The following is a 26,135-nucleotide window of genomic DNA, read 5'->3' as shown; positions in this document are numbered from 1 at the left end:
GGCTAATTATCTCTTTATTTAAACTAGAGTTACTTAATTTTTTCCGCGTGGAATCTTACAAGTTGTCACCCTGTCTCACAGATTTTAAGTGTCAATACCGGAATCTTCAGGTGTAGTTTTAGATTTAAATTTCAACCTTACCATTGCATCCAATTCTGTTCCTTTCAATTATTCCACTTTACCCTTTCTTTCTCTTTGCATCTCTTCTTCAAGGTCCCATTTCCTTGAGAGGAGAAAACTAATGGATAGGGGGGGCGTTTGGGGAGTTCGTATTTCTCTTGTGACAGGATACAAATTTGTGAACTCCCAGTGACTGTGTGATGATCTAAGCGTACTGTCTTCATAAAAGAAGTAATTAACCCACCATTGATCCTCAGATTTGTTCTTAGCTAAGTACAAACAAACATCCAGTTTTTAAGTAAAAGCTCAAGTGATGAATAAAATAAGTTCCATAGATCCATTGTTCCAGAGGTTAAATTTTCCTTCTTCTTTTAGAACACTGATGTCCCTTTTTTCTAGGCTAAATCTGCCTAGCTTCATCTTCTAGTCTTGGAAGATTGTGTCATGTCCCTCCCATGTAGATTGACTGTACCCCTCTGTCAAGAATATTTTCTGTTCACATAAGTGCCAAAATACTCTGCTTAAATTACTTCTCAGCATTCACTGAACAGGCTAAGTAGATTAATGGCTTTGGAAATAGAGGATTAAGAAGCTAAATGCATATGCTTTAAGTATACCAGACAATCCAGTTAAGTTGCTATAACTAAGTTGCCTCATCATTATTTACATTTTTACTGTTCACAAGGGAAATTAATGTTAATTTTGCCTAACATTTAAATTTCTGTAAACCACATAGAATGAAACAGATTGTGTTTCTAACTTTCAATCCACAAACAAGTAGATGAAAAACTGAATGATTTTAAAGCTCATAAAACCTTTCTAAGCCTGAGGGTTTTTAGGATGTCGATCTTATTTTTGCATGGATGGTATTTCTGAACAAGGCAGTGATTACCTTGGCTACAGTATGCTCTCTGTAACTGTACTATACATGTATGCACTGTCTACATTTAAACCAGACAATGAATTTCTGTTAGGAACACGTTTCCTTCTACAGAAAAAATCTGTATAGGTCTTGACATTGTTTATATAATCTTCCTTAATAACAGTTATCTTACAAAGAGAATTATTTCTGAAGAATGAGACAAGGCACCTGAGATACTCTATTCTTGTGACTAGAATATGTATTTCAGTTAAAAATTATTAAAAAAAAAAAAGTAGTGATTTGTTTTTAGGCTGGGCATCCAACACGAAACTTCCTTCTTTCAGAGAAGTTACAAAGTGAACAAGTTTGTACTGAGCTGTGTTACTGCATGAAATCACCATTAACATGTGGGATGGACTAGAGCTTGCCATGACCTAATAATGAGAATGTGATTCTGACTTTTGTTGTTATTTTGAGGGTCTTTTGTGTATTCAGTGGTGTGGTTTGTTTATTTATTTATTGAATATAATCTGCATTAAGTTTTAGGGCTATTTCTCTAAAGGCTTTGTGGTGCTGGGTTTTCATGAGTTCAGAATAACAAAGCATTCCATGGAAGAAACGTTTCTGAAGAGTCCTTAAACACCAAGGGCCTTCTTACTCAGACAGCTCGTTTGCTGCAGTTCATGGGAGGTTGGGAGCAAGTGCTGAAAGAAGGGTCACCTCACTCATGCCTTGTTCTTACGCTTCTTCCCAGTCACTGTCAGAGTAGATGTTAGAGTAGACGTAACTTAGCAGTTGTGTTATAATAGCAAAAATATCAGAATGGTAGATCAATTGCACACAAGAACTAGCTTTCAGAATTGAGTTTCCTTTTATGAGGTACCAGTATCCATTTTCTGTGGATAATAATTATGGAAGAATAATAGAGTGCAGTTTTGTGACCATCCAGTTGTATATAGTTGGGATTCTGGCCATCTAGAGAAGGAATATTAAAAATAGATATCTGATGATGCCATACTCAGTTGCCCTTTTTAATTAACTTGTTCTACTGCAGAGGCTACTAGTGTGAGGCAGGAATACGTCATCTGTGTTTGATGTCCTAGTCCCTCAAACATATTCCATTGTAAGGAGATAAACCAACTCTAATTCTTATGTATCAATAAAAAAAAATGGATTCTGTCATTTAGGGAGCTGTTTGATGAGCAGATCAGACACTCCTGTTCTTAGCCAGGATGAAGGGCGAGGTAGAAGTGCAAGGTAGAACAAAAGAAACTTCAGCAGCTGTGGCAACCCTCTCAGATCCCCAAAACTCTAATTCAGGCATCACGTTATATCTGAGACAGATGGAGGGACGACCTCAGGGTACTAACTCTTAAAACATAGTGGCCTTCTGACAAATAGGGCGTGCAGTCATAAAAAGGCTTCTGGATGCTGACAGTGTTCTTCATGGAAAGAACACTCAAGCAATGGAAGTGGAAGAATGCTTTGTTTGATCTTACCTTCTTTGTATTTAGTCCCATGAAACATCATGCTGTTAATGTTTTTTCATCAGGAGGAGATGGCAGAGCTCAAGGCACAGCTTTACCTACTGGAAAAAGAGAAGAAAGCATTGGAATTGAAACTGAGCACTCGAGAGGCCCAGGAACAGGCTTACCTTGTTCACATCGAGCACTTGAAGTCTGAAGTGGAAGAGCAAAAAGAGCAGAGAATGAGGTCTCTCAGCTCAACAAGCAGTGGAAGCAAGGACAAACTGGGCAAGGTCAGGAGTCAAAATCAGTTTCTAAAATCAGCATAAACAAAATTTATTGTGTCCCCCACCTCTCTATAGCAGTCTTTAAGCATGTTAATCATTCTGCTCTTCTGTCTGTATGTTCATGTCTTTTCTCTGTTCTCTGGTAGTTAGATGGTTTTTTCCATCCTGTGACTTGTGAGAATTACTGCTAAGCCTGGGCTAAAATAAGGTTGTCATTCTGGGGAGGAGTACAACAAAGCCACTCTTGTCAAACTACAGTGGCTAAGCGTGTTATGTCTTGCCTGTTGCCACTCACTGGAAACAGATAGTGGAAGAGAGTCTAAATAAAACATGATTCTTTCCAAGCCCCAAACATGAAAAATTAGAGCACATTTCTGTGAAGCACTTAGAGCATTGTAATGACAGTCTCTTTTGAAAATCAGTAATGATTCAAGAACTAAAACTTTTTTTCCCCTTAGTATAATAAAAAATAGACAGATTTCTGCATTTGCACTAATAATTCACATGAAGAAATAGTGATATCTAGAAAAACTTTACTCTTGTTCTTCTAGTGCTTCTAAGTGTATTTAAAAATAAAATCCAGAGCTAGTGTTTAACAGTGCCCTTACTTAACTGTTTCTGGCAAAACATCATCTACATTTTTTGATTCAAGTGTGAGGTCAAAAGCAATGCGAGGCACCACTTTATGCACACTATAGCAAAATTCTGCAAATTAGTGAACTGTGGTGGTTTAGGAAACCTTATAAGGATTTGTACAGTGTAAATTTGGTAGTCCATTGCTTGCTATACTGATGTGCTGCTGTATTTTTGTGACACTGATGTTTATTTCACCTCCATTTCAAAAGTAGCTGCGTACATAGAGCTTTTTAAGAGTTTCTCCATTAAGATGGTAAGTGAATTCAATGGAGATGATCTTGCCTCACTTCTCAGGAATGCAGCGATGGCACCGCAACGCCGTTAACACTAGCTGAGCTGAGACCGTACAACGAGAGTGAACTGACTGCTGAACTCACAAACGCACTCAGGCGGTAAGCATCTTCCCTTACCAGAGACACGACTTGTTCTGTGGGTCTAGGGTGAGATTTCTAGTTCCAAGCCATACCCTCAAGTGTTTTTTAGGATTGATCTCAGATTTTTCCTGTGAGGTAGAAAGGGATCAAAGTTCTTCTAATCTTCCCCTCTCTTTTGCTCATGTTCTTAACTTGATAAAAGTCCTTCCATGGTGCTCAGTTCCATTCCTCTTAAAGGTCTTTAAAATTCAGGTGAGCTTTATCCTTAAGAAACCCTTGAAATAACAGGAAGTTTATTCCATATTCAGGCAAGAACATGGACACAAAACAGTGACATGACTTGCTTGAAGGCATGCAGAAAACCTTTAATAATGATGGAATTTGAATTCTGATCTTTGGCTAAGAAGGTTGTTTGCAGGTTAGAACTTGGGAAGGAGTTACAGGAGTGGGAATTAACAGTGATTTTGATGACTCAGATGCTGCATTTGCCTCCTGAGTATGTAAGGGGAGACACAATTTGATTACAAAGAACATTGTTGGAAGAAACATTAGTTTTCTAATGAGAGAGAAAAATTGATGTCTTGACGAACTGCTTTTATCAATAGCCAGGTTTTAGCCAAAGCTTTCAGCACAGTTACACATTAACTAGGTGTTTGTTTGTGCAGCAGTTCTCACTGCACCAACTCTGGTAGACTTCATGACCAATATATTCACTGTTTCGATTGTTGTTTCTAGTACTTCTTCCACCTTATGTAAGACATGGCTATGTAATGTCTAATCAGGTTATTGTATTTTGAACCTGTCCAAAGTGCTATCAAGAATTTTGTCTGGGAAGAGTGTATTTTGCTTTTCTGTTTGCTCCCTCTCTGGTGGTAGAATGTCCTCTCAGGCAGCCCTGGTGTTTCAGTCCTGAAGTGCTTTTTTTGTAGGTGCAACTTGCAGTGTGCCTTAGGGACACTTAAGCCTGAAAGGCACTACGTAAAAATGTAAGGATCATTACCACTGCAAAATCAATATATCTCATACCATTGGCTTAATAGTCTGGCAGTCACTGCATACTTAGTTTTCTTAATAGTCTGGCAGTCACTAAATACTTAGTTTGCTTGATGCAGGAGACAAAATTTTGTGGTTAAAATAATTAAAACTATCATTTTTGTGGGGGTGGATAAAAACCATCAACAAAGTTACTCGCATAAACATTATTCAGAGCCATGGCCTCCCCCACGCCCCCCACACTCCAGTCCAGTCCAGCGAGCAGCTCCACTGACATTTTCTATCTTCACACAAACTGTAGCTTTTTCCTGGTCTTGTTATTTCTTCCTGGATTTTGAGAAGATGCCAGTGACCTTAGTAGAAACTCGAGTAAAGTCATGAAATGTGGTTTGCTGACAACACAGAGGAAAAAAAATTGCTTTATCTACTATGCCTTAAGTTGATTAGCATGGATTTCCAGCCAGGGGCCTAGCAAGTACAGTTTGTCAGGCAGAAATGGGGAAGAAAAGTAATCGGATTAAACTGTACATAAATTTTGGAGTGAAGGCTCTCTGTGTAATGGAAATATGACTGTACTAAATGTGATTGCTACTGCCAGTGGGGCTCAAGCACAGTTTCCGTGAGCTGTATGGACAGGGTATTTTTCTCCCTAATTAGTGTGCCAGCCAAGACAGCCTGAATGCTTAGTCTCCTTATCCTGAAGACTTCTGTCTGGAAAGGGGTAGAAAGTCTGTCTAGCACGTGGGAAAAACACACTGGAACTTGTTTAGCAACAGCTATCCTAAAAAATACCAGCAATTCCTAACTGTGGTACTGGGATAAATGGGAGCCTGAAATGCAATGAAATTTATACCCTCATGGATCCATGGAAGAGTTTTCAAAGTAATTGCAAGGTATTCTTCTGTGCTGCAACAACACAAAACAGCCTGAGGTGAGTGGAGTCTGTAAGGAGAAGTGGATTTAACTCTTCACCAGCTCCTCAGTGCCCTTCCTGCCTGCATGGGAAAACACGTGCTGACTCTGCTTGTGAACCAGGAGGTCCCGGTGGCTCCCCCTTGGACCTTCCCACCACCAAAGAACTCGGACCAGAATTAAAAATTAAAAAAAATACTTTGCACAGCGACCATGTTTTTGGGGGATGGCAGGAGGAAGACGCAAAAGAAGTGAATCCTTGCACACCGAGCCTGCAGTCTAGAGGCAACATTTAAATGCAAATGTTTGGGAGTATTTCGGTGCTGGTTGTAATTAGTGGACGCAACCGGCCATTGAGCCTATCTGCCGTTCCCGCAGGCAGCAGACACTGGTGCAGGGGACAGCCAGCAGCTGCAAGGTGGCCAGACTCAGACTTGGCGATTCAAAAATCCATTTGCTTTTGATTCCCTCTCTCTGAGAGGGAATGTGATATCAATCAGCAGCCCTGCTTGCTGCCCCTCTCCCCATCCCATCCTCACAGAGACAAAAGCTCTGGCAGCTCCCCCCCACCACTGCTTTCCCATTCCGTCCTTCTGTTGCTGCAGAGCTGTCAGGTTCTTCTGAGTTAATTGAAATAGAGTGAAACCCAAATAAAACAGCAGGATGCAGTTATGGTTTGGATTTTAGTGTAGTTGGGAAGCATTTGTACGGTCATAGTCTGCAAACAGCTTTGCAGCAGAACAGTTTTGTCTGCAGAAGTAGCCTATCTTCTCTCTGCAGACGTGGACGTTCTCTTAAATCTGGAATGCAGCAATGTGTCTTGAAGCTCCCTGAGTTTCCACTGGTCCTGCCCATCAGCAGAAATTCAAGGCAGGAGCAATTCTTCATGTATTGTTTCATAGCATATTTGTTGTAGTAGGACTCGGGGTTTCCCGGAGCAGTGTTTAGCATTAAAACCCATCCTACGGGCTTCCCACAGAAATGGCTTTTGTTATCCACGACCGCCGTGGTGACGAGCAGAAATCCAAGTTACCTGCAAGTTCCTTATTGTACAAGTTACATCTGGGTGACCAAGGCAGTGGCATCGCAGGCTTGGGCCGCGAGTTTAGAGGCAGGATCTGTTCCAGCCAAGCGTAAATACTTTCTGCCAGTCTTTAGCAATTTTATTTCTCCTCCTCTCCTTCCTTGGTGGAATGACGGAATGTGTCAATGGACGTGAAGCCTCTAAATACCATTCTCTTGAGCTTAACACATCCATAAACAGGCTTGTTGGCAGGAAATACTTTATTTTTGTGGAGAGCTGAATTGTATTCCCAGCAGCCTTATGGCCTGGCATTGACGCACAAGTGATGGTGCCAGAGGCCAGTTTTATGAGAGAGGATCTGGTCTGAGTGCCCCAAAGACAGGTGTGTTACACAGGCTCTGAGGGAGACCCTAAAACTACATGTTCCTCGCTGGTGTGTTCGGCTCTGCTGCAGCAGGGGAAAGGAGCCCTGAGGATTGCTTGTGCGAGCATTTTACTTAGTGGGCACATACTCGGTTGTAAATGCATTAGATACGGCAGGGAGGAGGCAATAAGAACATTTCCAGAAGGGAAATTGCTTTAGCAGGGTGATAACAATGGTGGGGCAACTATTTTTTTTCTTTTCCAAACTATGTTTGTTCATTCCGTGAAAAATGGCCAAGCTGGCAAGGCTGAAACTTCTCCCTCTCCCCAAGCCTTGGTAGGAATGCTGTAGCTGTAGCCTCACATTGCATTGCCAGTTGCTGGTAGCTTTTCTTCCTGCACAGGGTTGTATTTTATGTACGTGTTTAAAGATTTTTAGGATATCTGGGCGGGAAGGGAGGTGACAGTCATGGCAGACAAGACACGCTATTGCCAGCGTGGCTGTTCAGACCCCAGCTGGGTGATCAGTGGGCACAAAGTGATGATCTCTGAGGGCTGTGCAGGGTCACACGAATTACCTCAGTCTCGATGTGTTTCAGTGTCTACCTCGCAAAAGGGTGACTTCCCATCTGGCAGCACAACAAGCAGTACATTCACCATCCCTGATGACTTCTGACCCAGAGAAGCTGTTAAGTGATGCTGTTAATTGGAAAGTCACCATGCAAAGGGAAAGGGGGAGCCATCAGTAGGACTGGCAAACAGGTTTCTCTCTTCCCCTTCCTCCCCCCACAGAACTGTTGCACTGCCTCTCTGGAACTGGAAACCGCAGGTATTTCCAGTGGGACACAGAAAATTTGCCTTACTGCAGTGGCTTCTGTGTGCTCCACCGAGACACAGCGCTGTTCTAGCTCCTCATGTCCTTACAAAGACCCCAGCCCTGTGCTGCACCAACCTTCTTGTTTCGGGAGAGCAACCAATTCAACAGCAAGCCGCGCCAAAGCTCGGCTGTGACTGTGTCCCAGCACGGCGTCTGTCGGAGTTTGCAGGGGCCACCCTTGTTTTCGTGGCAGCAGGATCCAGTGGTAGGTGGAAGCATCTCTGAAATTCGGGCTCATCTTGGCTATCAGCGAGTCCAGCTCTTGGAAGTGAAAAGAGGAACAGCTAAAACACATCCTATTGTAATAATGCAGATTGAAAACGACTCTTAACAATTGAGGCAGTAAAATCCTCTTTCTTTTCCAAAGTACAGCGTGAGCCTTCAGTGGATAAAAGGGAAGGGATGGGGAGGTCTGTGGAGGAGCTACTGATAAGCTTCTCCAGTGCATTACCTGCTGCTTTTTTTTTAATATATATGTATTTGCCTATTCCTAGGCTCTCACTGCACGCCCGCTAAATGGGGAGATGCGGAACTGTGAAACGTTTGAAAGCCAGACACGGCATGGGTTGCAGTCACTGCAAATTTCAGGGATCTGTCTGCTTTATGACTGTGCAGCCTCCTGCTGTGGTTTCCCCTGGCTGCCTGAAGGGCTCAGGGGCCCGGCGTGCCCACGGAAATTCCCCCCGAGAGCCCCACTGGGAGGGCTCCTGCAAGAAGAGAAATGACTCACGGTGATACCAGAGACAGGCTCCTCTGAAGCGCCCCGGGTAGCTATTATTGCTGCGTGCATCACAGATAACTGTCATTTGTCTTTCTCTGTGTTATTGACATGGAATAAGTAGTTCTCCCTACCACTGAGTGGTTATCTCAGCTGCTGTGTGCTCCGATACCATTGTCGGGGAGCTCCAAATAGCTCCAGGCCTGGAAAGCCTCCAGGCTGGGCTGGCAGAGACAGCGGGGGGCTGGAGCGCGGCAGGCACGCTGCTGCCTCCCCCAGGCCCGTCCTCTCTTTCTGCTGCTGCTCTGTTTTTAACCAGGACCGCACCTCGCCTGGTACCCGCTGGCTCCTGAGACCCACTGTAAGCACCTGACAAAAAATAAAAGCAGCAAAAAAAAGCCAGCAAAGCCTGTTTTAAAGCACCCACCGTCTGCAGGGTGCTTCTGCACGGGCAGCAGGCAGCACGGGTGATCTCGGGTCTGCCAGGGCCCAGGGGTGAGGCAGGAAGGCACGGCATGTGGAGAGGGCAGTTTGAACACTCCTCTGGTATCTGCACAGTGTTGTTCTGTTGCTTCCTAACAGCACCAACAATGTGTTACATATTAGTTGCTTTCCTTAGCAGGCCAACACAAACCAAGAGGGAAGCATGCGTTCACATTGGCTTGAGGGTCCTGCATGCATGTCTGACATCAGATGTTAGTTTAAACTAACATCTGAGGAAACCTAACTGCTGATGAAAGGAGAGGAATTTATCTGCATTCCTTTCGAAGGTCCAGTCGTGATCTCCTGAGAAAAGAGGAGCCAAATGCCTAGAAACAATTACGGGTCACCCTGTCCAGCTGGAAAAGGCAGAGGGGGAAGTGAGGGAGCGGGCCTGCCCTTCAGAGGGGGCTCCTGGCCAGGGGCCCTGCAGAAGGTGCTCCCCTGCCAGGGGCTGGGGGCTGTGCTCGTCACAGGCAGTGCTTCTGTGGGGAAAGGCTGCTCCTAGGGGTGTCAAGAAGTAGGATCATCGGCCCCGAATGCCCCTGACTCCTCTGCCTTACCTCCTGACACACGGAGAGCTTGTTATTCCTCTTCTGCGCCGCGTTTGGCAAGAGCTACAGGTGCTCCTGATGCCAGGGCAAAGGGGTGATAGCTGGTGCTTTCACCGGGAGGGGAGTTAGCTGGGTACACTCCAAGCCAAGGGCAGGAAAATCATCTTTCTGCATGCCAGGGGAGAGCAGCTTCCTGTTTGCAACATCGGGGAATTCTGGATGAGATGAGCAAGGGCAGGAAAATCTGCCTGGGAAGGTTTCTGGCATATAAAACCCAAACATGTCTCAAAAAGCCCAGACAGGAGGGAAAATACAGGGTACTCAGGATCTCGCTTACATTTCCCTGGTCCATACATGGTGTCATTGTGTGGAGGCCAAACTGACGGAAATGTGCCCTGTGTTGTATAATTTCCTGCGTGGCTCTGGCAGGCTTCCACCTCCTGTGCAGCGGTAGCCTTGAAACCAGAGAAAATGCAAGGCCCTGTCAGCTCGCCTTTCTATTGAAACCAGCCTGAAACAAAAAGCCCTTGAAAACCATTTAACAACTGTCCACTGAATGTTTTGATTGTGAAAATGTAAAACAAAAGTCTTTGTTACCAGCATGCGGCACATTTACTCAGCATACTGGTTGTGGTGCATGTCAGAGTAGGCTCTAGGCCTCCGAAGACATTTATTCTGAGTTTTTCCTTGGAAACTGTAGCCAGGGATTTCCCTCGCTGACTTCTCGAGTGCCCTGCAGTGAAGTCCCTGTGCTGGGGGTGAAGGGACCCGTGCTGTCAGGTCACCAGCCTGTTGCCCCTGCTGGGAGCCTGAGGCCGTGCTTCCTGCTCCTCCGGGGCAGCAGCCCGGGGCAAGGGGAGCTGGTGAGAGAAAGCAGGGCTGATTCTGCAGGCCAGTTAACTTGTGAGTTGGGGGATCACACAGCAGTAGTGTTCTCCTAAAAATATTTGCCTCTCCTTCTCTCCTCTCTTAAAGTATAGCCAGGATCCGTCCTCTTGTGTTCACAGCCCAGGGACAGGAAAGCAGCGTGAGGTATGGGGTTGGCGTGCAGGCTGCTTCCCTGCCTTGCTCCCCAGCCTGGCAGGCACACCAAATGCAGCTCCTGCCCTGCTTCACAGGTCTGACACTGCCTCATCCTGGAGAGATGCTGCCTATGACTAAGGCTATTGTTTTAAAATATGCTGTTTTATTAAGCCTGTAGAGGCTGATTCTTCATATCCTACTGATTTACAATAGCAATCAGGACAGTGAAGTGGTGCTAGAAATCCCATGAAGACAGCTAACTGTAATGCGCTGAAGGAATACAAAAGAGCACCTCAGGATTCATTATCGCTAGCTTTTGCTGCCAGACTGGAGCATCAGCTCTAGAAAGACACAATTAAGGACAATTCTCTGTCCAAACAGAACTAATTAGTGTTAGAAATGAAGAGAAGTGAAAAGAGTTGGCATTATGGGGCATGGATTTTTATGAAGGACAGGGCATTTGCAGACCCACTAGAGAGGTCCAGCTCCGAGGTCTCTAATCTGCTACTAAAATAGAAGGCACAGCCCTCTGGGAAAAAACCTCAAGTGTTTATGCGAGTAACAGCCACTGAGCAGGTATATAGGCATCCCCATTTTCCAGGATAAAACAAATTATTTACTGCGCCTTTGCTGTTGCTGCTGTGTCTCTCTAGCGAGGTGATATTTCTGCTGTGAAATGACACTTTAAGTAAAAATATTTGGACAGTCGTGTTTAAATCAGGAGCAGTAGGCATAGCAGTAAATCCCTATGCCTTGTTTGTGCAAGATTTTGGGGCATTTCAGTGCACGCAGCCAAGCTGCCTGTTGCCTTCCCTGAGAGCAAGGTGAGAGCACAGGCGAGCAAGTGCCCTTCCCACTGGCCTCGAGAGCAGGCAGCGGGTCTGTCTGGGTCCTGCCACTGCCCCTCAGGGGGCACGTGTGTCCCAGCGGGGTAAATCTCTGCCTGTGAGGCGCCCAGGTTTGAAGCTCTGCCCTCTGTCACTGTGTAGCTGGGTGGTTCAGACCCGGCCCCTGAACTAGCCCCATGGGCTGGGGCTGGCAGGCGGGGGTGCAGGAACAGGCAGGCTGCTCTCCTGCCTCCGTAAGGAGCAGCCGAACTTCACCGTGCGAGAAAAGCTCCCCCAGGTCTTTCCATTGTGTTCCTTTTCCACGCAGCGTTGGTTACAGGAGGTTGTTGCAGACCCGAGCTACAAGCAGCACACCGGGGCTCTGCGGGGCCGTTTCCCACGGGACTGCGCAGGGTGTTCTCACAGCTACGCCTCTCACACGTCACGTTGCATCGACTAACAACGATTTTAGTTTCCTTCTCTCCCCATCCAAGTGCGTGCTTCCCGTTGCTGCACACACCAGGTCGCAGTGCAGGGCACCAGAGCCCCCGGCTGCGAGTGCACCCAGTCCTCGTGGTACCGCGTGCCACGCAGACGTGGGCGAGCAGCAGAGACCTCTGCTGGGCCTGATCTCTGGTGTGTCTTACGCCACAAGTGAAGGCTGGATTTGTTCGGTTCCTGTTTTCGTTGCAGAGCACAAATTTCCAGTGCAGACGGCGCCGATACCAGCAGAGATACAACGCAAAGACACGAAATTTATACTGGGGGTGGGGGGCGGTGAGCTTCCAGCCCCGGAGGAAAAAGACGGAGTCGTTTGAAAATTGCGTGTTCCTGCGGGGCAGGGACGTGTCACGACTACTGATGGCTCCTCACCAACAAGGCCTCCCTTTAATTCGGCCGGCGAGGCAGGGATATTTCCCCGGCTGCCCGTGTCAAAGCCGCTCTGTTGCTGTTGCGGGGGCGGCGGACGGCGGCTGGCCCCGAGCGCTGCGAGGCTGCCCCGGCACGGCCGCACCCGGCACTGCGCTGCCCGGCCGCGGGGCTGCTCCGGCACCTGCGGTCGCCGTGTTACTGAGATGAAACCCGGTTTTCTCACTGAGCAGCAGTGCAAAAAACAAAACAAAACAAAACAGGAGGGAAACAGCAAATCGCTGCGAAGCGCTCAGGGCAGCAAAGCGCAGATGGATGTCCCCTTGCGCACAAAGTTCCCAGGTGTAAAGTTTGGCGTCACACAATCTAGCTTTCCTCCCAGTTTACCCCATCTCTCTTGTCATTGTCGTTCCCCTCCCTTGCCCCTCTCCCCCCACCCTTCTTTTTCCTCTTTTAATCGGAGTTTTTCAGTGGGCTGCCTACACCCTGAGGGCAAGTTTCAGAGAAAGGCTCCTTGGTCTCTGCACCAGCACCCAGGAGAAGAGGTGGGGAGGCCGCAGGTCTGTGCCAAAACACGTGTGGGCAGCCAGACCCCAGCTCTGTATCAGGGAGCTCCGCGGGAGGAAGCTCCTGCCTCATCCCACCTGCCCAGGGAAGCTTTTACAGCCAGCTCGAACCCCACGCATCTGCACTGACCCCTCCCTATGACTTCTGCGCTGTTCACATTTTCTTTTGCTAGTAGAGATAGGATATTTTATATTTTGCTTCCATCTTGGCACACTTCTTATAATTAGTTTCCAGTTAGTAATGTGTAGGCATTTTAAGTGATGGTAATTAATGATGTTGTATTGGTATTTTAAACGTTGCTACCGTAGTTTGTTTGAATGAGAGTAGCTGGTAGAAGGTGCCTGTGCTCTTTGTTTTGTATTTCTTGTGCTTGCCCTTTTCTGTATATTCTCCCCTCTCTTGTTCTCATCTTTCTCTGTTTCCTACTGCCATAATGGACTGGACTTGCTGGATCCTGAAGAACCCAGTTATCTCCTGTAATAGGGAGTGTCATTTAGATTTCTCGGGTAAATTGGAGATCGCAACTGAAATCAGTGGGATTGCTCCCCATCTGTAGTATTTTCTAAATGAAAAGAGATTCAGTAAATTACATTTAAGGGTAATTCTTCTAATTTTTATTACAACTCCTATGCGATTACACCATGCTTGATTTCTCTTCATAGCTTCCTTTGTTACCTAATTCAAGACGTAGAAGGTGGCATGCTTCGGGCATACTTAAATAAAACTATCTTTGTGGTTGTTTGTTGGTGTGATTTGGTACATAGAGGGACATGATCCAACAGAGAAGCTTGTTTTCTCTTTTGTCTGCCGCACCTCTGAGCCTATATTCTAAAATGGTGAATTGTGTAAAATCAGTCTTTGGAGAAGTTTAACAGAAGAACTGCCTCCTGCATTGCCTAGGTAGTGTTAAAGAAAATATTTTCAGCCTGTGGGAAGGCTGAACAACATAGTAAGAAACTTGATTACCACTCATGCTTTTGTAAGCTGAAGTGTTATTTCTGTTTTGAAAGTAGTTTTCTCTCTCTTTTTCTCCTGATCCAGGGAGAAGAAACTGAAAGCTAGAGTGCAAGAGCTAGTGAGTGCTTTGGAGAGACTCACAAAGAGCAGTGAAATCAGACATCAGCAGTCTGCAGAATTCGTCAATGACCTGAAGAGGGCAAACAGGTAAAGGATCTTCCAGCAGATGGATGGACCATTGATTTTTTTTTTGCCATGTTCTCATAACACACTGTACTCTTCCCCCTGCCATAATGCCCAGTTTCTAGATGCTTGCATTCACACAAGTTGAAAACTAAAGGTTAGACGTGGGGGAGATAAAAGCGTCCCTTGTAGGATGCTGAAAACTACATAGCCAGAAGCAGAGTGGGGAAAATAAATAGGTTAATCTTAACTGAGTTACTAGTAAATTTATTAACATTAAAACAAACAAAAAACTAAATTCTTCCATTTAGTCAGATATATGAATTTGTTATTTTGTTTAAATTTGCTTCTTTTTCTCTGGTTACGGCCTCCTTATTAATAAACTGGGTTCAATAGTCGCACTTACACGGCTTAGTCAGCAGGTCTGGATGAACTGCAAATATGATGGACTGTACCTGCCTTTCCTGCAAGTCCACAGTGTAATTTTCATTAGTAAATTACGTTTAGTAGAGAAGGCCCTTATGGTAAGGAAGAGCACCCACCTCACGCTTCTCTGCTGAATCAAGGTGGAGGCATACACGATACTTAGCAGCTGATAAATTAGCGCAAGATGCCACAGACATCATGTTAGTTTTTAAATGTGCCTGCTTACTCGGTGCTGGGTTTTTGTAAGGGGGTTCTGGCCACACGAGAATCCTTCTGTAAAGCATTACATGTTTAACGTGAAGCACACTGAGTCTCAGTGCTCTGCGCGGTCATCACAAGCACCCATTAGCCAGCATTTTGAACCATGTTTAAGGATGTTTTCAGTAACTGGGAAGAATGTGTGCTTAACCAAAAATGGTACAGAGGTTAGCAGATCAAGATTGATCCAGATCTGGATCAGTGAGGTTTGGATCAAGTGAGTTTTAAGGCTACATCAGTTTTAGGAAGAGGATCAGTATCAAATTCTGTAGTTCCCTGAAGGTGGTAGGGTGTTTATTGTTTTGTTGGTTTTTTTTGTTTTGTTTTGTTGTTCATTTTTTGTTTTTTGTTTTTTTTTTAGGCTAGGTTAGGTTATGTTTTGTTTTGTTTTCAGTTGCTGTGAGCAAGCTTTTTTGAATGACCTTGTATTTGTTTCTAACAGCAACTTGGTAGCAGCTTATGAAAAAGCAAAGAAAAAGCATCAAAATAAGCTGAAGAAACTGGAATCGCAAATGATGGCCATGGTGGAGAGGCATGAAACGCAAGTAAGGATGCTGAAACAAAGAATAGCTTTACTAGAAGAAGAGAACTCAAGACCGCACACCAATGAAACTTCACTTTAAGTGCGTCTTTTTCAAAGATGCATAGTGCCATTACAAATTTCTTTCTTTTGGAGGCTGGCTTTTAGGTTGCTTGTATGCTAGAATACCTGACTGTCCACACAGTTTAGCACCATCTCTTAGATCTCAGCTGTCCAGCCAGGAGTTATGGGGATAATCTAAACATTAACTAAGGACTGTTTAATAATGTAAAATGGCAGTGCCTGAATTATCGTGCTATGATTATGTACATTGTCATTATGTCTATACTTATACATGTTCTTCTCCATTTTATGTCCTACGGATGACAGTGTCACGTAACAAAATGCTTCATGTTAATAGATTTTAGTTTGGGCAGGTCGGAGATAGTTTGAGTTTTGCTGACTCCCAAGTCCCTCCGCACACAGCTGCGTTTTGCATCCTCCAAACTCGCTGCTGTGGGCAAGGAGCCGGGCAGGCAGCTGCAGAGCACGGAGCCAGCAGGCCGGTTTGCTCTGGGCACCACGGCTGCAGTACTGTTGCTCCCAGTGCAGATCAGGTAGTAAAACTGCTGTTGATTTGGGGAGGGAAAACAAAACACAACTAATCAACTAATTGCATCTCTTCAAAGGATGGTACATTTCCTAGGAGTCGTCTGTGAGAGGTCTAGAGGCTCTAAGTTTTACCATGCCAGGTAGACTGTCTGTGCCAATGGTGGTTAAGAAATCACAGGCCATCTCCTGGTATTTATCTTGCATGGTGCTTGTGGTTATTTTGTGAAAATTGAGTTATCATGTCAGTGCATTATAGCCACGGTTTTCTTTAAGAGGCTGGGCCATCTCTGTTACTTACAGAGCCTTTAGTACATCCTTCTACAATCACGAAGTAGAACGTCATCTTTTTACACTTGTGACCAAAAAAGGTACTTACTAGGAATGTACCTGTTTAGTACTGAATAAATATGCACGAAACTATAAATGTGTAGGTGTATGGATATACAGCCACAAGCAGAATGTGAATGATGTCTTCATGCAGCTTTGTAAGGTTAACTTTTGTTAGTTTTACTGTTGTTTTGTTTAAGTCACATCATGTTAATGTGTTATCAAAGTGAGTGAATGGAAAAATACTGGCCTATTACGGCAACGAATGTCAAGTGCAGCATGGGGATCAGGTTGGTTTCTCTAGGGAGCAGATGGAGACTGCCCTAGAACCTGTTTCAGACAGAGGTTAGTTCTTCTTGACTGAGTGCGTAAAACGATTTCCATGTTTAAGTCTGGTTCTAGTTTAGCCGAACTGGAGTCCGTTAACCCTGTTAGCCTGTTGCTGTTACTCCTCTAGTTCGCATTTTTCAAGCTGTGTTCTCTCCAGTGAACCCGACTTGAGGAGCTGTCTATCGTTTTTGCTTTACCTGCTGAGTTGCATCTCAAGTTTTATTATAGTGTATTTAGAATTATGATAACGTCTCTCATTTAGTCCTACAATTTCTAGTACAAACAAAATATTTTTAGAGGACTTGAACTGGTTTTGTCTAGTAGAGGTTAAGGCCAGGCAGCCAAACAGTTGTGAGAATTTGTGTTAAGAATGCGGCATTGTTGTCAGCGGTTGGTTACAACTGGCCCTGAAGCAGTTTGTGTTCACGACTTCTGGATTTCATTGCTGACGTCTTACTTCACTTACTGACACGTAAGACCAGAAAATTCCGAAAGCATGTGGAAGGAAACTTCTATGCTGTTCTACTGTTGCTGCCGTTCTCTTCTTTCCTTAGGGTACTAACTATTTCATACTTTTCTAGAGTCTGACACATCAGCTACAAAGCCAGCATCATACGTGATTGATTGCAATAGCACATTAAAACAATGCTGATTTCAAAATTAAGTTGGTGGTGATGCCTTGGGGTTGATTTTGGTCAGTCTTTTTTGTCAAGTGAATTGTACTTAATTTATAATGCAAATGGAAATTTTTGAGACCCTACTGTTGAGGGAATAAATACATTGATTTCTTATTGTCACTCTGGTTTTGCTAAACGTCCGTGGTGTTTCTCTTCTTGGTCAACGAGTTTCTCACCAACAGGAACGTGAGTTTTTGCCATGTTTCAGCAGCTGACCACGCTTGTTTCTGAAGAAGTGTTCTGAAGAGCAGTGGACCTGTTCCCGTGGCAGAAGTGCACTTACACTTCTGTCCTCTTGTATCTAAAGCACCCGTCTAACGTGACGTCGTCTCACACTGTCACTGTGAAATGCCTGTCACTTACGACAGCTAGAAACTGCTCTTACACCGCCTTTCCCCAGGCTCCATTTTTTCTATTCCGTGGTACCTGAAGAAGCTGTTAAGTGCACAGAACACGATAAAACTTAAAGCATTTGAACTGAAACCTCTCTTTATAGAAAGGGTGTGCACTAGGAAAGCATAACTGCCCCTCGGTTAGACGCATGGGAAGTTGCAGTGCCCCTCAGTGTCTTTCTAAGGCCTCATGATTTGCAGGTTCTGCACAACTGAATGGTGGTTCACTGCATTCTCCATGTACGTCCCACACCCACCGTGCTCCAAAAGTGTTCTAGAATAATTTACAAATGATAACCACACGTAAGTCACTTTCCCTTTCTTCCCATAGGACTCCCAGAAAAAAAGGCCAGTGCCATTCAGCCCCAGCAGCAGCTGTTACTTGCCCAAACAAGTTACTCTGAGCAAAGAGCTACTCGCCCCACCCCCCCTTTATTTGTTGGCATGCTGGAAAAGGCCAATAGGGAAGTGGCGGAAGCTCTACTGGTGTAGTGGGAACTGATTCACATCACCAGTGGCTGTAGTTCCAGTGTACTGGTCGAAATGTCACCAGTCCTGGGACTAAATACCAAAACACACATTCCTGTCACTGCCTGGCACCTGTTGGAAACACAAGTACACCAGCCTAGAGCCAGATGTGTGTGGCCTGTACACCACTGGTGCAAATCACAGCAACTTCACTCACTTAACTGTTGCAGAATAATTGTGCACAGCAAGGGAAATAGATTCTCTTGGCAAGACCCACCGAAGTTGTTCACTCAATTAATTCATCTTAGGGTGTCTTTTTTTTACTTTCTAAATTGCCAGAGTGCATGAAATTTTGTATTTCAGTGTGTTCAGTACTTTTCTTCTGATTGAACATATAAATCTTCACCAGCTTGAATGTACTGTTAGCTGTTGCGAAGCACATGTGAGTAAGTTTGCATTGTCAGTATTGTTCTTCTGTTTCTATTAGGACTTTCTCATTTAATACTGTACCATACATTGTAATTTTAGATCCTTCTCACCCTCTTCAATTAGCTTTAAATGTGTTGCTGCTTTTTAGTCTCCTAGCCGCTGTAAAATAGCTATTTTGTGTTTATTTGATATAGAATTGTAAAAACTGCATTTATTTATACAGAGACATTTATAATACTTATTTTACAAATGTTCTTATATTCTGAATAAATTTCTAATGCTGTTTCTTTTCCTTGGGGGTTGCTTTACCGTACTGTGTCCCTTGCTGCTCAGGGGCTCCGGGAGGAGGTACCGCAGTCACCTTCCCTGAGAGAAGGCGACCGAGGGAGATGTATGGCACGGCCAGCAGTGTTCCCGCAACGGGGATGTGAAAAGTTTGAAAGAGCTCACTGGAGATCTGATCTTAGCATACTTGCCAGGAGCTGCCTATGTCAAGGAACACTTTACAGAAATAGAAGGGCACAAATGAAACCTTCTAATGACAAATTAAATGTTGTGAACCAAAAAAATACGCTACTTCATAAATACTTTAAAAGCAGTGATTGAAATTCATGTACTTCCTTTCTTCAGTACATCTAACACTTAAACAAACATGTTTGCTACCCCCTGTGTTTGATGTGCCCCTCATCCACCTTTAGAAATAGTTCTGGAAATGATAATGCTTTTAACTGGCACATAGAAAGGTCAGTGCTGCTAATTTGTTTAAGGCAATATTAGTTTAAACATTCTACAGTGAAGGAATAAACAGGACAGATTTCACAATTCACACTGATCAGTAACACTCATGTTCAAACTTAAGTTTATACACAAAATCATTTAATTTTAGAGAAAAATTACATTATAGAAGAAACTGTCAATTTAGTCATAGCCTTTTTACTGGTGTGCTTCAGTTTCCAAATCATTGAATAACAATTAAATCACAATCATCAATACAACATTTGTTACAGGTAGTTACTGATTTTATTTGCTAAAATTGAAGAGCTGACCAATACAAGCCCTCTTCAAGACAACATAATGGAAATTGGATAAAATCTTTACATAGGTTCAACTCACAACTAGCTGTAAGTACTTTACACTTGGCACTGATATGCCACTTACATACCAGTGAGGAAAACAGAGTAAGTCTTTGCGCTTAGAAGAAACAGGAGGAAGACATAACCCATCATGCATGAGCCATATTAATAAAACACTGGCTCCCTGTTTTTCTGCAAGGCATGCAATGCTGCACAGAAAAGTTTTCTTTGGGCAGCGGTTCCTGAGTCAGCCTAGGTCCTAGAACACGTACAAGGATTCAGCATTACGCCAAAACTAACCAACAAAACCCCGCCTAGCTCTGTGGGGTCTGTTTTGTTTTGTTTGTTTCTCATGTTAAAGTGCCTTGCAAACCCAGCTAGACTGCTCCTCACAGTTGAAGTACTGCTTCCACATACTGCAATGCCATGCAGACATGGTAAAGTTACTTAAGGATCCTGTTTTAAGTATAGGCTTGAGAAGTTATTTGCTGAGAGCGCCTACTCATGCAATGTTACAAACCTTTCCTGCATAACAAAAATACGTACCCAACAGTAAGAATAAATGGTTCATCTCCTTAGTTTAAAAATTTTACTCAAACATGCTTAAAAAACCTTGCAAAGTAAATTTTTCTCAGTGAGAGGTGTGTAATAGAGAATTGAGTCTCTAGGAACTATATTCTTAAAAAGCTATCGATGCCTTGTTTTACAATGATTTACACCCCATGGGGTGTAATCACTTTCTTCAGGGCACCGAACAAATCAAAAGCTAGTTCTTCTGCTAAACAATGTAAATGCTTAAGAATGATAAAATACTCATCAGTATTTTCCATACATTTCAGGGCGGACCTTTTCAATTTTAAGCATTCTGTACCCTGAAAATTCCTGACGATTACAGAAAGACACGCTTCCCGCCCCCCGAGTACTGAGGGATGAATTGAAGGCTCTTACACTTCCTTCCCAGCAGTCCACAGCTGAGAGCTGTTTGAAGACAGGTGTTCCTGCAAGGTGGAACCTGTACAGTTGGTCTAGTTTAACCTAACACTTTCAATGAAAAGACACGTTACAACCCAAGCATTCATTTTTCATGTACTCTGACTAATCCAAGACATTTTATCTTGCATGATTTTGAATATGGCCAACGTAATTGCTACAAAAGTTGTCTTGCTTATAAGTTCACAACCTACTTGAAACAGTGAAATGCACACACAGCACGAGTACTACTGTATCTATCAGTGCTTATGTACAGTATGGAGAACAGTGCAAGTACGAGCATTTAGCCTACTTCTTTCATTCCTGACCTAGACTATTGCTATAAATGCATAAGGACAGAAACCTACTATGCAAGAGTAGTGACATCGCCAAGCCTCATTTACTGTTAAAGCACCTTCATTTAGTAGAAATTTACCACATCTTAAATAATTTTGGTTGCTTCAAAAGCTGACATATTGTAATAACAAAAGCAATCTGAAATTAGTATGAAGTCATGTATAAGCACCAGACCCTTTAACAGTAACAGTGCAAGCTCAAATTCCTGTAAATAAACTGCTTCTAAATCAACAAGAGAGGCTATTCTACCAGCTCTCAATAGTCTTGAACTTCCGAACAAGTTTACAGTTTAACTTCCTTATTTAAAAGATGAAGGCACCTGACTTTACCTCTGGGAAAAAAAAAAAAAAAAAAGTTCTGTTGCTCAGAATTTGTGAAAAACAAACAGCAAACAGGTAGCTGAGAATTAAATGGCTCACTGACCCAACAACTGGAAAGCCAGTCACCCGTGGAGCAGCAAGACCATTTTGTACCACAGGGTATTTACTGGAGCTTGGGTTCTTAATGTAGGCTCTTGCTCTTTACACCAGAATGACACGAGTGCTGCTATACACTGCAAATCGTTAAAAGCAAACCTACTACAGCGAGTAAGGGTTGGAAAAAATAATTTCCAATCTGAGAGCAAGTCTGTTAGGAACAGCCAAACCCAAATCCTGCCTTGTTTTCAAAAGCAACTGTTCCATAAATTACAGCTGCAAGTAGGTGAAGGAAGAAACTGTAAGCATTGTTCTCAATTCACTAAATCACATCAGGAAGGTTGGAGCACAGCACAGAAGCCTGAAACAATGACTAGGCCCAGAACTCTATTACAAGCAATTTTGCAAGTTTGGTCTAAGAAATTTACATTGTATAAAAAAGAAATACTTTGATTGTGCAGTAAATAAAGCTATTTACCCTCTTCTCAACACTGCTATTTCCTGACTTCAAACTACACAAGACACAGATACTTTAAAAAGCATGCATGTGCATCAAGGAGTTGAAGTTAGTATTTCAGCACAGGACATAATTAATTCAATTAGGCAAATCACTCTTCAGTCAAAGTTCAAACCACTCTGCAAAGGAGAGATGGCTGAAATTTCACAATGAACATGGAATTTATGTCGTTCTAGAAACTGCAAACTAGTACTAGATTCATTCCCGGTACCCAAAGGTGTTTGTTTGTTTTGTTTTGTTTTGTTTTGTTTTGTTTTAGTTAAAAGTTTGGTTAATTCCATGTCTTCTTTAATTTCAAGAACACTGAGTGACCAATCATACTCTGAATAACCCCTTCTAGGCAAGCATTCTGAATTGCTTTAGCCCTAAGCATAAATGGAGTAATGTTTAATTTTCAAGTATCTTGACATGAGCTTGAGTCTGACATGCAAACAGTTACTCATTTTTCTGTGTCTAGTTCCCAGGAAATAAAAACTCACTGAAATCTATACCTCACTTGTAATTTCTTCACTGTTTTACAGAAACTAATGTAAACTGTATACTTCTAAACTTGAAAATATACTTATTAAAATGATGGCGAAATAAGAACATGAACTAGTAATAGTAAACAATCAAAAGTGTTCACAGTGCGGGGCATGATGGAAACCAAAGGGTAGGTCACATGCTGCCGCACTCCTGTTGTTTTAGCAACCTTACTGAGGAAGCAGAAAAGCAATGCTGCTACAAGGAACAGTACCCTTATACAAGGAAGTAAAAGTTATTGCATATTTATCACATTTATCCGCAACTCACATTAAGGCTAGATTTACTAAGATCATGACATGAATGAGCCCCACTTTGGGCTGCTTCACAAAGCAACCAGCTTCTCTTACACTGCACCGAGCTGTCACTACGACAAAAACGACCCAGTGAACACAGAGGGCAGTCAGCATCTCCTGCTCGCAGGACATGCTTGCTTCATTTTAAAGACTTCCCTCTGTCTGTGACAACAGAAGTTCACTGTTTCATCAGCATTCCCCTTATTTCACAGAGCACTAAATGAAATAACTGATTTTTTTTTTCTTTTTTATATATATATATATATATATATTTTAAGTCAACCTACTTATTAAAGATTCCCGCAGCCTGATATTGAATCATGCCTTAGGAGAGTCTTGCTAACTCCACAGGCAGTAGCAGCCTCATGATATGAATACAAACTTCTGCCTCACTGTGAGTAAAGGCACTTTTGCTGGGAAATCAACTATTTGCACTAGAAAAGTAACTAAAGGTTATTTTTCACCTGAAGCTGAGTAACATAACATCCTCCAGCATTATCCCACCTTCTCAACTACTGCTATTTACCCATTTACTGCTTTCTACATCCTTTGGATTTTTTTTTTTTTTTTTTTTAAACAAGGTGAGACAAAGCTAGATTGAGTTATTTCATGATTTGGTCTTGAAAGACAAGGCCCTCAGGACTCTCGTCCTCCAAAAGGAGGAAATGCTGCAGTCTGTTTCTCCTGTTAACTCATACAGAAGTCCAGGGTTCCTTCTGCCAAAAGCATTACAGCATTAGAGTCCCAAATCACCTGGTGTCAGGCAGGTAAACAAAGCAGAAGATAGTTCTAAAGCTATTTCTGAGGAAAACCACTAGGTAATAGATGAAGTAGGGAAGTTGAAGGAAGACCAGGATTGTGTTTTTGGATGCCACATGAGTTGCATAAAGACTCAGTGCATGAGCATACACTCTGAACGAGAGAGGAAGGCCTAGTTCATTCAACTAGGAAGTTACCAATTGCTCACCTTTATTTTAGAGAAGAATCAATTCTTAAGTCTGGGACACTATGCTTGGCACCACAAGCTGCTGTAACAAGTGAGTTCAGTGCATTTCTCTCAACTGCAAAGCTTGTGTTCGAAACACCCTAACTGGAATCATGACGGTGATGTAACAGTTAACAGTTCATCACCTCCACTGTTACGATTTTATTTTTCTTCAGATCTTTGATATTTTTACTAAGAAAGCGTTGTAGCTCCAAAAGACTGAGGCTACATCATTTAAATGCTAACTGCAAGTGCAATTCAATACGACTATATACAGAGCATACACTACACAAGAGAACCGAGGACAACAGCACAGAATACAATACTGGACATCCTTAGAATAGTTATTGCAAGCCTGATTAAGCCTTTTAGTGTCACACAATGATTCTATTATCCATGCACCTGCTTTCCTCCTGGCAAGATCTACAGAGGCTTATTTACATTCAGCATAAATTCTACATGAGTAACTTCCCACAAACGAAGTTTGAGCTTTTCTTTTTGAAAGCAGCTACAACTGGGATAACACAACACTTTCTCAACTTCTTTTTACCCAGCTGGGGACAGTGCATGAGTTGAAGCTAGACACTTTGAAAGGCTAAGCTCTGCCCAGTTTGTGTATCCTTACAGGAAACAGAGGCAGAGTAGGTACAGAAGAAGTCATGCTATAAATTTGACTCAAGTACTACTGATTGCCAGCCAACAGAAATTGACTTTCAGTGCGAGGGAAGATATTGTGGGCAAGCCACCAGGAAAAAGAAAGGATGACAGACTGAGGCTAGGTTTGAAATGTGCAACTTATGGTTTCAAAATTACTGGGACAGAGAGAGGAGTCCTCTGAGAATCAGCTTCATTGCCACTGTCATAATATTGCAATGTACTATAAAATAATGACTAACAAGTCCAATAATTTATATCAGAGCAGTTAAAAGTTTAGCAAGCTGGTATACTCCAACAGTACAAAAAAGTCAATGTCAATGACAATCTAAAAAACACACAGCAAGTTAAAAAAAATGAGGAAAAAAGAATGCCCTCTAATGCACAGCTAGGAACAAGTTAACTGAACACTGGAAAGGTACTTTTGTGGACAAAGGCTATACTGCATTTAAAGTGCAACACTTGACTATGCCACTCCCGTACTACAAAGAGAACAAACCCTTCCAAACCACCAGTCAGTCCCTGCATTGCATTTAAAAACAAATAATAAAATAAAGAAAAAACAGCAACGACAACAACAACAAAAAAAAACTCCTGAGAAAGAGTAAGGCTGGATAAGAACCCCCCGCAATTGCTATAGGCAAGTCTGATCTTTGTTCATAATAAACTCAGGGGTCAAAACATTTCATTATGGCATCATGGTCAAACTTGAAACTCAAGAAAGCTCTTGATGAGAAAGCAAATTTGTAATTGCCATTGCATGCCACAGAGTTCCCCTCTACGTTTTCTGCCACCGGGTCTTCACTGGAAGAACACATCTCATGTGCTGCATCTGTTTACAGAGGGAAAAAAAAAAAAAAAAAAAAAACATGGAACAAATTTTAGATGTCTAGTTATCAGTGAAAGAATCAATGACAATACAAGGCTGTACCTGTAATGCGCATTTAATTAGTATTTACGAAAAAGTCTGTTTCCATGGTCACAAACAGAAAAAGGTGTATCAAACAGCCATACTTACAAGTCATCTAGTGGCTAGAACAAATCTTAAAGTCACAGCAACTTGGGGGCACTTTCAAGAGCCAGTTTTACCCACAGGTTACTGCTTTGCAATGTATATCATGATGTAAAGGAAAGAAACGTGGCCCTATTTTCTGAGCAGAAGTAAAGCACTGTGTAAGCACTCCGAAGTAGCCCTGTATTGACTGCAGCTTATTGTTAGCAGGACAGAAAGCCTTCAACCAACATTTAAGTAACAGCATACTGTCAACTGAGATGCTACTTTCCTAAACTAGTCTTTAGGTACTCTTCACCCAGCAACACAGTGTAATCTGGGAATTTTCACAATTAGAAGAACTGTAAAACCGACATGATTGCATCACATTAAGTTAACCAAATAAAGAGGAACTCAGACTTCCTTAGAAAAATACGGCTTTACAGCACTTGGATTGACATACAAGGAAGGAACCGCAACCATCATTAGTCAGTGCTTTCAGCTTTTAATACACAACTTCAGTGCATAAATCTGCACCGGGACAGGCTGCCCACGGAGGTTGTGGAGTCTCCTCTGGAGATATTCAAGGTCCGTCTGTACACCTACCTGGAAACCTGCTCTACAGAACCTTGTTTGGCAGGGGGGGTGGACCCAATGATCTCTTGAGGACCCTTCCAACCCCTACAATTCTCTGATTCTGTGATCTCTGGAGGTATTTAAGAGGCATGGATGTGGTGCTCAAGGTAATGGTTTAGTGGTAGACTTGTCAGTGTCTGGTCATGGTTGGATGTAATGATCTTAAGGATCTTTACGTGTCTTTTCC

At 43.0% G+C, this 26,135-nt stretch overlaps 2 protein-coding genes across 8 annotated transcripts in view; one reads left to right on the top strand and one right to left on the bottom strand.

Moving 5' to 3' along the window:
* The window catches only part of MCC (MCC regulator of WNT signaling pathway), a 197,050-nt gene extending 179,687 nt beyond the window's left edge, over window positions 1-17,363 (top strand). For all 6 annotated transcript variants that reach the window (XM_084504442.1, XM_084504443.1, XM_084504445.1 and 3 more), the window contains 4 exons: window positions 2,535-2,741; window positions 3,666-3,763; window positions 13,995-14,117; window positions 15,220-17,363. In XM_084504442.1, coding sequence (XP_084360568.1) covers window positions 2,535-2,741; window positions 3,666-3,763; window positions 13,995-14,117; window positions 15,220-15,400 — 609 coding nt within the window. In that variant the 3' untranslated portion in view covers window positions 15,401-17,363. The remainder of the gene's footprint in view (window positions 1-2,534; window positions 2,742-3,665; window positions 3,764-13,994; window positions 14,118-15,219) is intronic.
* A 2,028-nt stretch (window positions 17,364-19,391) lies between these two features.
* DCP2 (decapping mRNA 2) overlaps window positions 19,392-26,135 on the bottom strand; it is a 37,263-nt gene continuing 30,519 nt past the window's right edge. For both annotated transcript variants that reach the window (XM_084504448.1, XM_084504449.1), the window contains exon 11: window positions 19,392-25,153. In XM_084504448.1, coding sequence (XP_084360574.1) covers window positions 24,990-25,153 — 164 coding nt within the window. In that variant the 3' untranslated portion in view covers window positions 19,392-24,989. The remainder of the gene's footprint in view (window positions 25,154-26,135) is intronic.

This window comes from Aythya ferina (genome assembly GCF_964211825.1).
Source record: "Aythya ferina genome assembly, chromosome: Z".
Lineage (NCBI taxonomy): Eukaryota > Metazoa > Chordata > Aves > Anseriformes > Anatidae > Aythya > Aythya ferina.
The sequence above is the reverse complement of the archived record's forward strand: the minus strand, read 5'-3'. Positions and strand labels throughout refer to the sequence as shown.